Source organism: Schistocerca nitens, chromosome 1, assembly GCF_023898315.1.
Source record: "Schistocerca nitens isolate TAMUIC-IGC-003100 chromosome 1, iqSchNite1.1, whole genome shotgun sequence".
Lineage (NCBI taxonomy): Eukaryota > Metazoa > Arthropoda > Insecta > Orthoptera > Acrididae > Schistocerca > Schistocerca nitens.
In genome coordinates, this window is record NC_064614.1 from 134,939,977 (window position 1) to 134,955,716 (window position 15,740).

A 15,740-nucleotide genomic window follows, 5' to 3' on the forward strand; every position below is an offset into this window, starting at 1 on the left:
ATGATATTCTTTAGCTATACTTGTTCCTCTTCCACCCTACTGTTATTAATGAACTGAAAAAGTTAGATTTACTCAAAATTTGCCAGAGTTTTGTGTCATTTCTTCCCTTTTTCAGAGACAGATGATGAGAAGATAAGGAAGTGAATTATGCTAATCCAAAAGATACTCCACATATTAAAGTGAGTCCCTCACCCGTTGAAGTTCTTCTTCTAATGTTATATCCAAAGCTGTCTTTCCATCTTTGCCACGCATGTCAGGATTTGCACCTCCCTCCAGGAGAAGTTCTAGTACGCGAGGCATATCAGAACTGTACCGAAAAAAGGAGAGTGCGTGTATAATAGCAGGTTGCCCTTTCTTGTCAATGCCATCTCCAAAACTGGGACATCTTCCCCACAAGCATGTAAAATTATCTTTAGATCCAAGTGCTCTGTGGAGTGCTGTTCTGCCAATCACATCGACAGTTGCAGTGTCTGCACCGGCACGAAGAAGGAGCTTGAAGCACTGCAGAAGAAAGAAGAAGAATTAATGCATTTTACAAATAAGTATTTAAAAATATTCTTAGGGAAAAATAATGTATATTTTTTCAGCTAGTGGAAAATATGAACTTTTATTGCCTCAAAAAGTGAAGCTGCCAATTCTAAAAATCAGCAAAAGTGGTACATTCTCTAGAACTGGTAAATAGGCCGCTGTTTGTAGAATCAGTTCTTGTTCAGTTATACATTTTAACCATTTTTTTTATAAATAAAGTGTCTAAATAAAGACATTCCATGGGCTAAGACTGAGGATGGACATTCATTGTATTTCACCATGCAGTCAGTGTTCTGATACATATTCATTTTGTGGAAAAATCTAGTTTGACTGAAGAGAAGAAATATCTATCTCCATCCATCATAGAGTGAAGCCTTCAATGACTACCAAAGCAGAATACTGTCAAAAATGATCATTCGCCAAACTCAAACAAATTCTGGCCATATGTAAAGGCTGTTAGTGGCACCATAGTTAGCGTTCAGGAACTGAAATTGAGGATAGCAAAGCAAAAGCTGAAATGTTTAACTCTGTTTTCAAATGTTCCTTTACAAAGGAAAACCCAGAAGAAATGCCCCAATTTAAAAGTGAGTAAAATCAGTATTAGTGGTGGTGTTGAGAAACAGCTGAAATCATTAAAACTGAACAAAGCTCCAGGGTCTGAAGGAGTCCCTCGAACAAAAAACTGTGCCCAGTAGTTGGAAGAAAGCACAGGTAACACCCACCTACAAGAAGAATAGTTTAAGTTATCCACAAAACTACCGTCCAGTATCTTGACTTTGATTCATTGTAGGATCTTAGAAGATATTCTGAGCTCAAACATAGTGAGGTATCTCAAACAGAGTGACCTCTCCCATGCCAACCAGCATGGATTCCGAAAACATCGATCATGTGAAACTCAACTCGCACTTTTCTCGCATGACATATTGAATGTTTTGGATCAAGACAGTTAGGCAGACACAGTATTTCTTTATTTCTGAAAAGCATTTGTCTCTGTACCAAACATATGCTTGATCATATTGGGTGTCAAGTGAAATTTTTGACTGGATTCAGGACCTTCTGGTAGGGAGGACACAGCATGTTATCTTGGATGGAGATCTTGATAAGATTTCAAAGTGGTGCAAATATTGGGAACTTGCTTTAAATGTTCAAAAATGTGAAATTGTGCACATCACAAAATGAAAAAAAAAAACAAAAACATAATATTCTATGACTATAGTATCAATGAGTCACAATTGGAATCGGTTAACTCATACAAATATCTGTGTGTAACACTTTGTAGGGATATGAAACTGAATGATAACATAGGCTTAGTTGTGGTATAGCAGGTTATGGACTTAGGTTTATTGGTAGTATACTGGGGCAGTGCAATAAATCTGCAAGGGAGATTTCTTTTAAATCACTCATGCGATTGGTCCTACAAAAATTGCTCAAGTGTGCGGGACCTGTACAAAACAGAACATATACAGATAAGGGCAATGTAAATGGTCACTGGTTTGTTTCATCCATGGGAGAAGGTCACAGAGATGCTGAAGAAACTGAATTGGCAGACTCTTAAAGATAACATGAGCTATCCCAAGAAATACTACTAACAAAGTTTGAAGAAGCAGCTTTAAATGATGGTTATACGAATATACTACAACCCCATATGTACTGCTCACGTGAAGACAAGATCAGAATAATTACATCATGCTCAAAGGCATTGACACAAGCATTCTTCCCACGCTCCATACGTGAACTGAATGGGAAGAAATTCTAATAACTAGTACAATGGAATGTATCCTCTGCCATGCACTTCACAGTGGTTTGCAGAGTATAGACATAAATTAGATGCAGCCAGAGTCTAGTTGTAAAAAATCCAAATCTAAGAAGGAATTCACAGAAACAGACAAGTAATTTCATATGTGTGTATTCATGGCACAAACTGATGATCATATTTACAGAAAAATATGACTTCTATAGGAGTTTGGTTCTATTCATTACATCTGCAATTTTTATGGCATGCTATGGGAATGAATTTGAGAGATAAAGTTAGAAGCAAAGATATCCAAACTTAAAACTGCCAATATCTATGGAGAAAAATCAATGGGTTTCATATCCACAAAAGAAGAGCTGTGAGCACTTCCTGTGAGAAATTCATTTTCACAAGTTCAAAGAAAGGTCCGTAACTTAGTCTTAGTGTTACAAGGAAAAGAACAAAGAAACAGCCATAAAAATATTTAACTACTTCACTTTTAAATTAAAAGGATGGCTAATACTGAAAGCTTTCAAACAAATTGGAAACATTTCACGAGTGTCACCAGAACTGTTCATGTTTCCTCTAAATAAAGTTAGTTAAGCGATAAGGAATACAGGTATTGTAATACATGAAGCACTGTCGCCAGAAATGAAATAAAATATCACATTGCATGCATTACAATTGTGAACACTCGGCATGCTATAAGATAAGGTTTTAGTTGGTGATGACCCTTTTTCATTAGCACCAATAATTATAAACATTAACAGTAATAATTATTAACATTAGCAACAATAATTATTTGAAGCAGGCCGCATTAAGAAGAGAATGGTTTGCTAACTACTCTCTTGAAGATAGATCTGTACAGTGGCAATACTTCAAAATTCTAACATATGCGAATGGGGAGCACTGCAGCAACATTTTAAATAGATGAATACTGAATAAAGAATGCAGCTTCTTGAATTTGTATAGCCTTCCCTCCTATCAACAAAACTCCTTAGCAAAGAGTTGGCCAACTCAAACGATGGGATTTTAGTCTTGTAGACGAGACATTGCCACAGCTAGAATTACACTTGCTTGTATTTTTCTTAATTCAGTTGTATATGTGCTCCTAACTCAATAAATTTTGTCCTGCAGTTCAGATACTGTCAAACCATCTACATTATGATCACACATGATGGTCTCAGCGGCAGCAATATTTTGCTTATTTTTGTAATCAGCATCACTGAAATCCCTCAAACACTTATGCAAAGCATAGATATCCAAAAAGTGAACATTATTCTCCATTCCCCATTTCATATTTCAGCTTGTCTACACTCTAAGAACACACATAATCTCAAAACTCATGCAACTAGTGTTGCCAAAGTTGGAACATGCCGAAAGTGTTTAGTTTCACCAAAGAGTTGCGCAAATGCACGGCGCGCATGCATAGTGGCCAGCAGGGCAGTTGCCTTCAACCTAGTGTCATCGTGTAAACTAGGCTTTAGTTGTGAACCTAGTGATAATGCTCTACATCATGGCAAGCTGCAGCAAATATGATCTGTGGAACATGCAAATAAACTAAAATTAAATCATGCTCAGTAAGATAAAAAAGTAGTTTCATTAATTTTGAAACAGTATTTAGTTCAGCCTTTTATGGGGGAAGAAGAATTATCTGGTTGTTATGCTCCTGAGTTAATGTTAAAACGGACTACAATGAGAATGTATAAAAACAAATTTAGGTGTATTTCTATAGTACTTTAATTGAAACTCATAGGTTTCTAATACTGTCTGTTGGGCAACATTGAGAGACCAATTACTGTGTTAAAATACCCATCTATCTTGAACAAATGACATGTATGATTAACAGGCTAATCAGGAACTGGTGAAGTGTGACATGCCTTTAAGAAAAGTAGTTTGTTCTATGCTAAACATTGTCATGCACTTACTAGTTGAAAAGTTCCAGTTCACTCATTTATTCATGCATGAATGCCACTGCAAAGGAAAATGATCAGCCAAAGTGGAATGAGTTAAGTTATACTTCAATTTTACAACTACCTGTTCACATTGACAGTTATGGGAATTACTCCTAATATAAAAAGAAACACATTTTTTATGTGGCAAAAATGTCGCAGGTACAATATTTCCCCACAAGGGCTCCCTGAAATGTTTGACACTGGACTTACCTTAGGCTAATATTCACTGTTGTTTTGACTGCTACATATGAAAAAGAATGACACTGGAATCAGCTTTGCAAAACATTATATCTTACTGTGAGTGGGGATAAGTACCCATTACTGCTAGTAATGTCCATCAATAGACAATTACATGATTATTCTTACATTCTGTTATGCATACATGAAATTTTCTACTGATTTTTACAGCTTCTTGATGGCTCTGAATCAGCTGATGTGCATCTCATTTATGGGAAGGCATGATGTAACAGTTGAGCAGCAAGACTCCTGCACACTGAACAATTTCCAGGGAGGAGGGTATCAAATCATGTCATATTTCAAGGACTTGATGGATATCTTCATGAAACAAGATCCCTACGACCAGACTGAAGGGAAACTGGCATACCTCGCAGTGTGCGAACTGATCACTTTGATGAAGCTGTGTTACAGCAAACTAAGGACAAGCCTAGCAACAGAACACAGCTCATATCCAATAAACGTAAATACATACCTCCAATTTCAATGTGTAGAGGATATTTATTTATTTATTTATTTAGTGCCCGTGTTATCACATTCATGATATTGGACTTGTGAAAGTACAAAACAGTACTATATACTTACATCATGTACAAGATTTTATCATTCGTATCAACACAGCTTTATAACAAAACATTATTCTGCTTAATTAGATTATAAAATTCTCCCCAATTTTATCCAGTACCTCCTCATTAGTTATGTGATCTACCCATCTAACCTTCAGCATTCTTCTGTAGCATGACATTCTGAAAGCTTCTATTCTCTTCTTATCTAAACTATTTATTGTCCATATATTCATATGGTTGAATTTTATGAGAGTGTGTGTTTTCAACATACTTTTTCCTCTTGAACTGTTTGTAGCTATATTTTCTGCTATATTTAAGAAATGATTAACACATTTGCCACCTGTGATTCATCGTTTACAGCCCTCCATTTAGTTCAGTAGTGATGTTACCCTGTTCTTTGGCCAGTTGTTCTCTCTTTTGTTTCACTTCATTCCATATGGCCTTAAGTCAGTCATCAAAATTACTGATTTCTGGCATTATATGCATATTACCTGATTTTCTAATTAATCTTTCTTAGTAATTTTGAGTAGTTTTTGTAACGTGCAACTTCTGCAGGATCTCTATTTGTTCCTGCAACAGCTACATTTCCCTTTTCCTTCCACAAGATACTTTAATCCCTCTATGTGGAAAGCTGTTTTCAAATAATGATATGAATTTATCATGGAATGGATTATATTTTATATCAGCATTTGGTTCATTATAAATTTCATACCAGGCCAACTCTTGTAAAATGCTCTCAAAAACATTTATTCTGGAGTCATTAATTAACATTTCCACTGAGGAGGATCTACACTGTAAGGCAATATCTTATTTGTCCTAATGAACTGTGCGTCATGATCAGAGAGAGAATTTGTTTCTGGGTAGACAGTTATTTTCTTGCTTTGAGCTTCATCAAAGAAAACATTATCAATTAGGGTCCAACTGTCTCTATTGACTCATGATGGAAAGTTAGTTACTGAGGTCAAATTATAGGAGCCAGATAACATTTCCAGATAATTTTTTTATCAGAATCCATTAGAAAACCTTTGTTGAAATCACCACAGATTATTAACTGCTTGCGGCTGTCTGACAGAGAGCACATTAAGGAATCCAGATTCCTCCTAAACAGTTCAAAATGTCACAGGGGAGATCCATATACAGTTACAATTGAAAGTGGCTAATTTTTTAGTATCAATTCACAAGCAAACACATCTATGTGCTGATCACTACAAAATCTAATTGTCACAATGTTTTTGAACTTGTATTCCATCTTAAGGGATGTGAGACTTCTCCTTTTCCAATATTAGTTCTATATGAGTAAGAATATAGAGTGTAATCCTTTATAATTTAACTTTTCTAACCAAGTGGTTATGTGGTGCTCAGACAGGCACAGGATGTCTATGTTTTCAGACTTCTCTGAAATTTTCCAGACAGGAATTTCTTCTACCTTATTACTCTATCCTCTAAGATTCTGATTAAATAAGCTAACCTTGCTTTTCTGTGCATTCTTAAGCTTTTTGTGTGACTCTTCTGTTATTTTAACCTCTTTCATAACATAGTGCCTGGCTCTACATCTACACTGAAGAGCCAAAGAAACTGTACACCTGCCTAATATCATGTAGGGCCCCCGTGAGCATGCAGAAGTACTACAACATGACGTGGCATGGACACGACTAATGTCTGAAGTAGTGCTGGAGGGAATTGACACCATGAATCCTGCAGGGCTGACCATAAATCTGTAGGAATATGAGGGGTTGGAGATCTCTTCTGAGCAACACATTACAAGGCATCCCAGATATGCTCAATAATGTTCATGTCTGGGGAGTTTGGTGGTCAGCAGAAGTGTTTAAACATCGAAGAGTGTTCCTGGAGCCACTCTGTAGCAATTCTGGAAATGTTGGGTGTCACATTATCCTGCTGGAATTACCCAAGTCTGTCTGAATGCACGTTAGACATGAATGGATGCAGGTGATCAGACAGGATTCTTACGTACTTGTCACCTGTCAGAGTCGTATCTAGACATATCATGGGTTCCATATCACTCCAACTGCACATGCATCACACCATTACGGAGACTCCACCAGCCCAGAAAGTCCCCTGCTGACATGCAGGGTCCATGGATTTATGAGGTTGTGTCCATACCCATACATGTCCATCAGCTCAATACAATTTGAAATGAGACTCGTCCGGCCAGGCAACATGTTTCCAGTCATCAATAGTCCAATGCTGGTGTTGATGAGCCCAGGCAAGACATAAAACTTTGTGTCATGCAGTCATCAATGGTACATGAGTGGGCCTTCGGCTCTGAAAGCCCATACTGATGATGTTTTGTTGAATGGTTCATACGCTGACACTTGTTGATGGCCCAGGATTGAAATCTGCAGCAATTTGTGGAAGGGTTGCACTTCTGTCATACTGAATGATTCCCTTCAGTTGTCACTGATCCCATTCTTGCAGGATCTTTTTCCAGACACAGTGATGTTGGAGGTTTGATGTTTTAGTGGATTCCTAATAATCATGATTCACTCGTGAAATGGTCGAATGGGAAAATCTCCACTTCATCGCTACCTTGGAGATGCTGTGTCCCATTGCTTGTACGGCAACTATAACACCACATTCAAAATCACTTAAATCTTGATAATCTGCTATTGTAGCAACAGTAACCGAGCCAAGAACCGTGCTGTGTCTTACATAGGCTTTGCCAACCACAGTACCGTGTTCTGCCTGTTTACATATCTCCATGTTTGAATATCCCACTATATGAGTTATTAGGATTGTTTCCCGTTCTATTCTGGTATGGAGTGTGGGAAGAATGATTGTTTGAATGCCTCTATGTGTGCCATAATTATTCTAATCTTATTCTCACGATACCTATGTGGGTGACACGTAGAGGATTGTAGTATATTCCTAGAGTCATCATTCAAAACCAGTTCTTGTAACTTCTCTAACAAACTTTCTTGGGTTAGTTATCCCCTGTTAGTCTTATTTGGTAAGGATTAAACACACTTGAGCAATATACTAGTACCAGCTGTGCAAATGATTTTTAAGCAATCTCCTTTGTAAAATTATTCCATTTCCCCAGTATTCTATCAATAAAGTGAAGTCTACCACCTGCCTTACCTACAACTGAACCTGTATGATCATTCCATTTCATATCTCTACAAAGTGACTCTTTGGTATTATGGTCAAAGGATACTACAGTTTTTTGTTTTGTGAAGTGCAAAATTTTACATTTCTGAATATTTAAAGTGAGTTGCCAATCCTGATTCTAGGGATCTTGCTTTTAAACTGTTCTTCAGTTACTCATTGGCTACGTGAACCTGCTAATAGTTGTTGTCAAATGTTTTCTTAATTTCTGCCTAAGATTAATCCCAGCTTTTGAGCTTCTCCCCATTGTTCTAAAATTACTGCAGGGGTACAACATCCATATGAAAGTAGATACTGGTAAGACATATTGTGTCATCCCACCTGCTGTATTCAGTGACACACTCAAATTCCTACAAACATTTCATGAGTGCTGACAAAACACTGCTGGATGTGTGACGTGCATATCACCCATCGACACTTTGTCAATTGGTACCAGATAATTTGGACTGACGTCCTGCCTGTGAAGGCAGTACATTTTACATAGCCTTATTAGGGTCAAGGCAATGTCAATGTCCAAGATATATAGTGTTCTCGCCAGAATTGTTTTCGCATTATGACTCCAGTGTCATCAATAAGAACTAACATTTGAAAGAAATTAGAATTAAATCAATACCAATAGCCACTGCTGGGCATTGATATACATCAATGGGGACAGCTAAAAATGTGTGCCCCGACCGGGACTCGAACCCTGGATCTCCTATTTACATGGCAGACGCCCTATCCATCTGAGCCACCAAGGGCACAGAGGATAGTGTGACTGCAGGGACCTATTACCAGCACAATCCCTGTGAAACCCACATTCTCAACTTACAGTCCACATTAATAGTGCCCCTGCCATTATACGCATTACTTGTGGCAGACAATCCACCGAGTCCCGTAAGAGTTCAGGCAATTCGTGTGCATCTGCACTGAAGGAGGTCATCAGCCAATTAGCCTTTAACGATATCCGAAAGAACACATGCCATCTTCATAACATTTGAAAAGTGACAAGCTGTTCAACTCACTCTTTTCAATTATTTATTGTTAATAATGTAAATGAAGGAGAGTTGAGTTAGTTTACACTGATTAATGAGATTAAAATTAGAATGATTGTATGTGCTGCTTCAGTTTCCTCTTTTTAACATTCTTTAAACTAACATGGTGCTGGATGCATCAGTTGCTCTTCTGGATAAGCTTCAGAAGTGACCAGCACTTCAGATACAAGACAGTGATGTGTCGAGAGGCTCAGCGAAATGATATCCAGTGAGTCGAGGGAACACAGTCATTCACAGAACTGTGGGCATGGGTGTGGCAGGTATAGCTACTCTCAAGTTGTCTTGGAGAAAGTTATCTCAGTTAGTGCCATATGAATGCTGGCCTGTTTGTAGTTTATTGCACATACCTAATTTGGATAGCCAAGCTGAAAGTATTTGTTCTGGATGACAGAATTCTGTTAGCTGGACGCAGGCACTCAGATCATGTTAAGAAAACTGCATTCAGCAAACAAATAGCTCCCAGCTTTCCAAAAAAACATGGCAAAACAACTCTGACACATTACAGGTTCAGAAGATGCTGCAGAGTTGGTGGCTAGCTTTGACCTCAGTTTTTTGTCTTTTCCCAGAACCTGTAATGCGAGGCTAGTAGCTGACTGAGAGGAGACTAACTGTTGGAATAAAAGTGATGTCAGGGGGAAGTAATACATAGCGGGAAGTTCTTTTAGAAAAGAGGTGAGGCAATTAAGATCATTGGTTTTTAGTGTTTTGCCTCCTCTAAGTGGGATATTTCATTACCAGAACAATTACATCATTGCGGGTCAATGTAGCTTTAGAGGGACTGATGGTTGAGTTTTTCATGGTGGGTTGAAGAAAACATTCAGCACTTTGCTGACTTAGAAAGGACTTCATATCTGAGCTTGGCACAGAGCACATCGGTCTTCTGCAGGCTGTGCTTTCAACTGGGGGAGCCAACTGGGGTCCAATGCTTGACTCCTCAGCACAGCAATCCTAGCCTTGAACTTCATGGCCATTGCTTGCGTTACACCAAAGATTATGGTGAGCATAACAAGTTAGGACAATTGAGAGTTTGATGGTCAGATCCATGATAGGTTTCACTGCCGTGCATTCATCAATGCAATCTCAGATCTACGGGTTTCTTCTGCTCTCTTTTCAAACACTCACTGTAAACAAAATATGCAGGTTGAAATATACTTTACAAAACCAGATGCATGATTATTAAGCAATTCTGATCTCTTCGAGTAACTTTGTCAACCGATAGTTCAAGTCTTGTAATTCTCATGGTTAATAATTTGATTGTTTTGATTGCTGTTTTTTAATAAAGTGCAGAGTTCAGCTAAATTTTGTTTTCATTACCACATTTACAGTTTTTCAATGATAATAATGCAAATTCTCCACCTTATTATTCACTCCTAAGGCCACAATATTTCATAGTGTTAATCAATCTGTTGTAACAATAATTTCAGCATCGTATCTCAAGGTTATGCCTGTATCACAATTAATTCTGATTCAGTTAAATTAACTCACACACATGCGAGGTTTTGCATGCATCACACTCAATGCACATTTATACCTAAACACAAATGTATATATGGAGCTGAAAAACTTGCCTCCCAGAGAGCACTTCTTATGCAGAAGTAGAATCATCATCATCATCACTATCATCATTACCATGAGGGAGTTCATTGCAGCAAGCTAAGTAGAATGTTTCTATAGAATTTGCCTCAATCTGTTTGAGTCTTGGTAGATTTCCCCTTCACCACAGCATCCCGTGTCTCTTCTTTGCTTCCAAGGTCTTCTTCAAATGGATCTCTTGGCTTTCCAAGTAATGATGGGGAATTCACTTAGGCTGCAACTGCTTCACATTACCAAATCACTTCAGTCTCCCCACACTCAGTCTTTCCTCCATGGCACTTCTATGTGCAGGTCTCTCCTTCTGTACTTGTTTCTGAACTTGTCTCTCCCAGTCTTTACAGACTTAAGAGATTTTATTTCAGAAGCTTGTAGTTGACTTACATATCTTTTGGTTATGTTGCAGCTCTCCACACTATATAGTACATGACGAGCAGAAGGAAAGTTTTGAGCGGGCTACGTTTAGCGCACAGAGGAATATGTATATTCCACACAAATCTTCATGCTACACTGAAGAACCTGAAGAACCTGAATCTTTTGATTTATCTCTTCAGAACATCAAGATTGGCACTCCTGTCACTTGCCACCACACTACCAAGACATGCGAAATTATTCAGTCTCAGTCCTCTAACCCTCCTAAAATAGCTTACGTGGAGGGGGTGCTCAACTCATTTACAGTGTCACAGCTAACCAGAACGCTTTGAAAGTGTTTTCTGCAGATCCAGTTTCCTCTGTACCCCATATTGGTTTCACCCCAAATGCTGATGTCATTTGCAAATGCAAGAGTTTCTTTTTTACCTTCTTTGCTGTTGTGATGCATTCCACAATTGACCCAAGGGTAGGGATCTGGATACCCCTGTGGGAGTCAGAGGCAGGTGCTGACAGAAACGGTACCCCTCAGCTCCCCATCTCAAATACACACACACACACATACCAGGCATCAATGCAGCAGCTTTCATCTTCCAGAATGTCTTTCTGTGCTGTTGAGAAGCATGGAAGGGGTGCAGACTCAAACACCTTTAAAAACTCTATACAAAGGCATGTTACCAGATGAAGGTGCAGAGGGGACAATTTGCATGCCTGGGATGCCAATGTGAAATGCACAATAAGCTATTTGATAAGGAAAATAATGCTTGGTATCAATGCCTTCCAGCATCTATGCATGCTCTCCTGCAGACAAAGTGTGGGAGAGATCACACTAAAGTGGAAGGAGATGTTAGCAGAGGAGGAGGAAGTGACAAATGCACAGGACACAGGATATTTATTCTTAACTGGCAACATGGAGTTCGCACAGTGAGGGAATTCCATCCACAATAAAGCCTGTGTCATTGTCAGCCATGTGACCTGTGGACAGCACAGAATGGTTAACACAAGGATGGTGAACAATAATTTGACTGGCCAACTGGATGTATTGACGCACCCTGGATTAGTTCTAGAAAACACATAGAGATCACCTTCAAGGAACACTTGTGGTCAAGCTGTGGAAGTAGACACATGTTGTCCAGATGGAAAAGGGGAGACATCCTGATGATAATCAAGAGATGACACTTGGCTCCTGAGCACCACCTTCCGCCACACCACAAATGCCGAGACACCAAGCTCCAGCCACCTCCAGACATGCAGCTGCAGAGGTAAAGGGCTAATGTAATCGCTTGAAGCGCACAATCATATCCAGCAACTCTCACACTGGTGCATGCATGTGGCAGTTAACCTTGTTGCATTGACATCTGATGCATTTTCGTATCCATTCTTAACAGTCTGTTCTGATGCCCGGGCATACAAATCTGTGTGAGAGTAGGTGAGTTGTCAGTCAGACTCCAGGATGACACAGATTATGTAAGCTGTTGAATCCAGGTCTCCAAAATATGGTAGGCAGGAAAGGTTGAGGTTTACTGTTTGACATTTCACGGTGTAATTTTATGTCAGCCTCAGGAGCATCAACTAATTGGAAATTCAATGCTGATGTCATATCTTAAGTAGATTGTATAGCTCTTGGTCTGATTGTTGCACTTCGGCTAGTTGAGCAAAGTCAATCAAACATGAGAAACAGGAAAGGCTGTTGGCTACCATGTTGTCGACGCCAGAAATGTGTCTAACACCTTGTGATGAAGCAAGCTGAGATCTCTTTACTTCCTCCCTTGTTCTGCCATCTGCCTCCTTAAATTCATTTTATTTTCATTTTTGTCTAATTATCATTAACATGCATAAGTATAATCTGCATTTCCATAAAAGAGAAAGGTTGGCCCTCAGTGTTAAGGAATATAGCGCCAGGTTTAATTTTGTGCTTATTTTTGTGTATGTAATTAATTTCCTAATTTATTTTGACCATTCCTAGTTAATATCTTTTGCTATAGGGGGACATCAGTAATTGTTTTGTAGCTTAGATTCTATTGTTGACCTATAAACCAATATAAATTCTGTACTAATTATAAATGTTCAAAGAAGAACTACTAGGATTCTTAAAGTATTTATTTGGCTCTATTTGAAAACGTATTAGCAAAGCAAGCCCTTAATTAATTCCAAAATAATTACCAGGTTTGCAAAAGTATTGTTTGCATAACTATATCTGTTAATTTAATTATTTAAATAAATAATTCTGGCAAACCTTTGTGGTAGAAGAAACTGTTAAAAAGAAGGAATTTTTCCATGTATTTAGTTAAATGAATGAGTTATGTTTTAATTGTAATTTCTGTAGCTTAAACATGGAACAATGTATAGTTTCAGAGCCTATTATTGTGAGGATATATAAAGGACCGATTTTTGGTCCTGAGACAGTCAGTCCATGGCTGATTTTCAGACAGGAATTATGTATAGTTAATTCATTAGTTGGTTGCGTGTTCTACTGATCAATTGCGCGGTACAGTAGTCGTTATGATGTGGAACATGTCAAGTGCACAAAAAATGCACATATGAAACAAGATTTTTTTAATATATATTACAATATAGAGTATATCTAAAAACATAGATGATGTGACTTACCGAACGAAAGTGCTGGCAGGTCGATAGACACACAAACAAACACAAACATACACACAAAATTCAAGCTTTTGCAACAAACTGTTGCCTCATCAGGAAAGAGGGAAGGAGAGGGAAAGACGAAAGGATGTGGGTTTTAAGGGAGAGGGTAAGGAGTCATTCCAATCCCAGGAGCGGAAAGACTTAGCTTAGGGGGAAAAACGGAAAAAAGGACAGGTGTACACTCGCACACACACACACACACACACACACACACACACACACATATCCATCCGCACATACACAGACACAAGCATGTGCGGATGGATATGTGTGTGTGTGTGTGCGCGCGCGAGTGTATACCTGTCCTTTTTTCCTTTTTTCCCCTAAGCTAAGTCTTTCCGCTCCTGGGATTGGAATGACTCCTTACCCTCTCCCTTAAAACCCACATCCTTTCGTCTTTCCCTCTCCTTCCCTCTTTCCTGATGAGGCAACAGTTTGTTGCGAAAGCTTGAATTTTGTGTGTATGTTTGTGTTTGTTTGTGTGTCTATCGATCTGCCAGCACTTTCGTTCGGTACGTCACATCATCTGTGTTTTTAGATATATTTTTCCCATGTGGAATGTTTCCCTCTATTATTTACAATATAGAGTTAAAGATTAATAGTTCTATTATTTACCCCATTCCCTTAAATAGCACAAAATGCATATACTATATTTATAGATTTATTTATTCCTATTCAAGAATTCATCTGTGGTATAGGAGTTGTCAAGGAGATATGATTTCAATTTATTTTTGAACCTATTACTGCTGTCTGTCAGACATTTTATTTCATCTGGTAATTTGTCAAAAAATTTTATAGCAGCATAATTTACTCCTTTCTGTGCCAAAGATAGGTTAAGTAAAGGATAGTGTAAGTCTTTCTTTTTTCTGGTATTATAATCATGAATGTCACTGTTGTTTTTAAACTGGTCCATGTTGTTGAGAACAAATTTCATTAGTAAGTAAATGTACTGCGAGGCTGTTGTTAGAATGCCCAATATTTTAAAAAGATGCCTACAAGATGTGCGACTATGAACCACACACATTATTCTAACCACTTTCTTTTGAGCAGTGAATACTTTTTGTCTAAATGTTGATTTACCCCAAAATATTATTCCTTATGACATCAGAGAGTGAAAGTGTGCAAAGTATGTTAGCTTACTAATTTCTGTATCCTCAAAATTGGCAATTATTCTGATTGCAAAAGTTGCTGAAGCTAGTCACTTTACAAGATCCAAAATATGAATTTTCCAATTAAGATTCTCATCTATATGTACAACCAAAAACTTAGCATCCTCTACCCTGTCTACCGACTTATGTTGATGTGTTATATTTATTGAAGGAACTGTACTTTTTGCAGCAGAAAATTTGATGTATTGTGGTTTTTGAAGGTTTATAGCAAGCCCATTTGCAGAAAACCAATTAATGACTTTTCCAAAGACCTTAATTGCATCATTTTCAATTGGAGTTTCTTTTACTGGATTAATAGTGATGCTTGTATCATCAGCAAACAGTGTCAGTTCAGCTTCCTGTTTCAGATAGGAAGAGAGGTCTTTCACACATATCAAGAGCAGAAGGGGACCCATGGTTGAACCCTGTGGAACACCTAATGTTATTTCACCCCTGTTAGATGAAGTGGCAAACTTATTTAAATCATTTGACCCATATAAGGAAACTTTTTGCTTCCTGTTCTGTAGGTATGACTTAAATCACTCATATGCTATTCCATTTATACCATAGAATTGTAATTTCTGTAACATAATGTCATGGTTCACACAATCAAATGCTTTGGACAAGTCACAGAAAATTCCTATTGGTGACATTTTCCTATTTAAAGACTATTATGTGGACAGTGAAATTGTATATTGCTGTCTCAGTGGAACAGCATTTCTGAAATCTGAACTGTGATTTATTAAGTATCCCATTACTGTTGAGATGGCTAACCACTCTTGAGTGCCGGTACATTACTTTCTCGAAGA

At 38.0% G+C, this 15,740-nt stretch overlaps 1 protein-coding gene across 2 annotated transcripts in view; it reads right to left on the reverse strand.

Annotated features, from left to right (window-relative positions):
• LOC126243098 (serine/threonine-protein phosphatase 6 regulatory ankyrin repeat subunit B-like) overlaps positions 1-15,740 on the reverse strand; it is a 280,149-nt gene that overhangs the window by 200,697 nt on the left and 63,712 nt on the right. For both annotated transcript variants that reach the window (XM_049948139.1, XM_049948138.1), the window contains exon 5: positions 193-501. In XM_049948139.1, the coding sequence (XP_049804096.1) occupies positions 193-501 (309 nt within the window). The remainder of the gene's footprint in view (positions 1-192; positions 502-15,740) is intronic.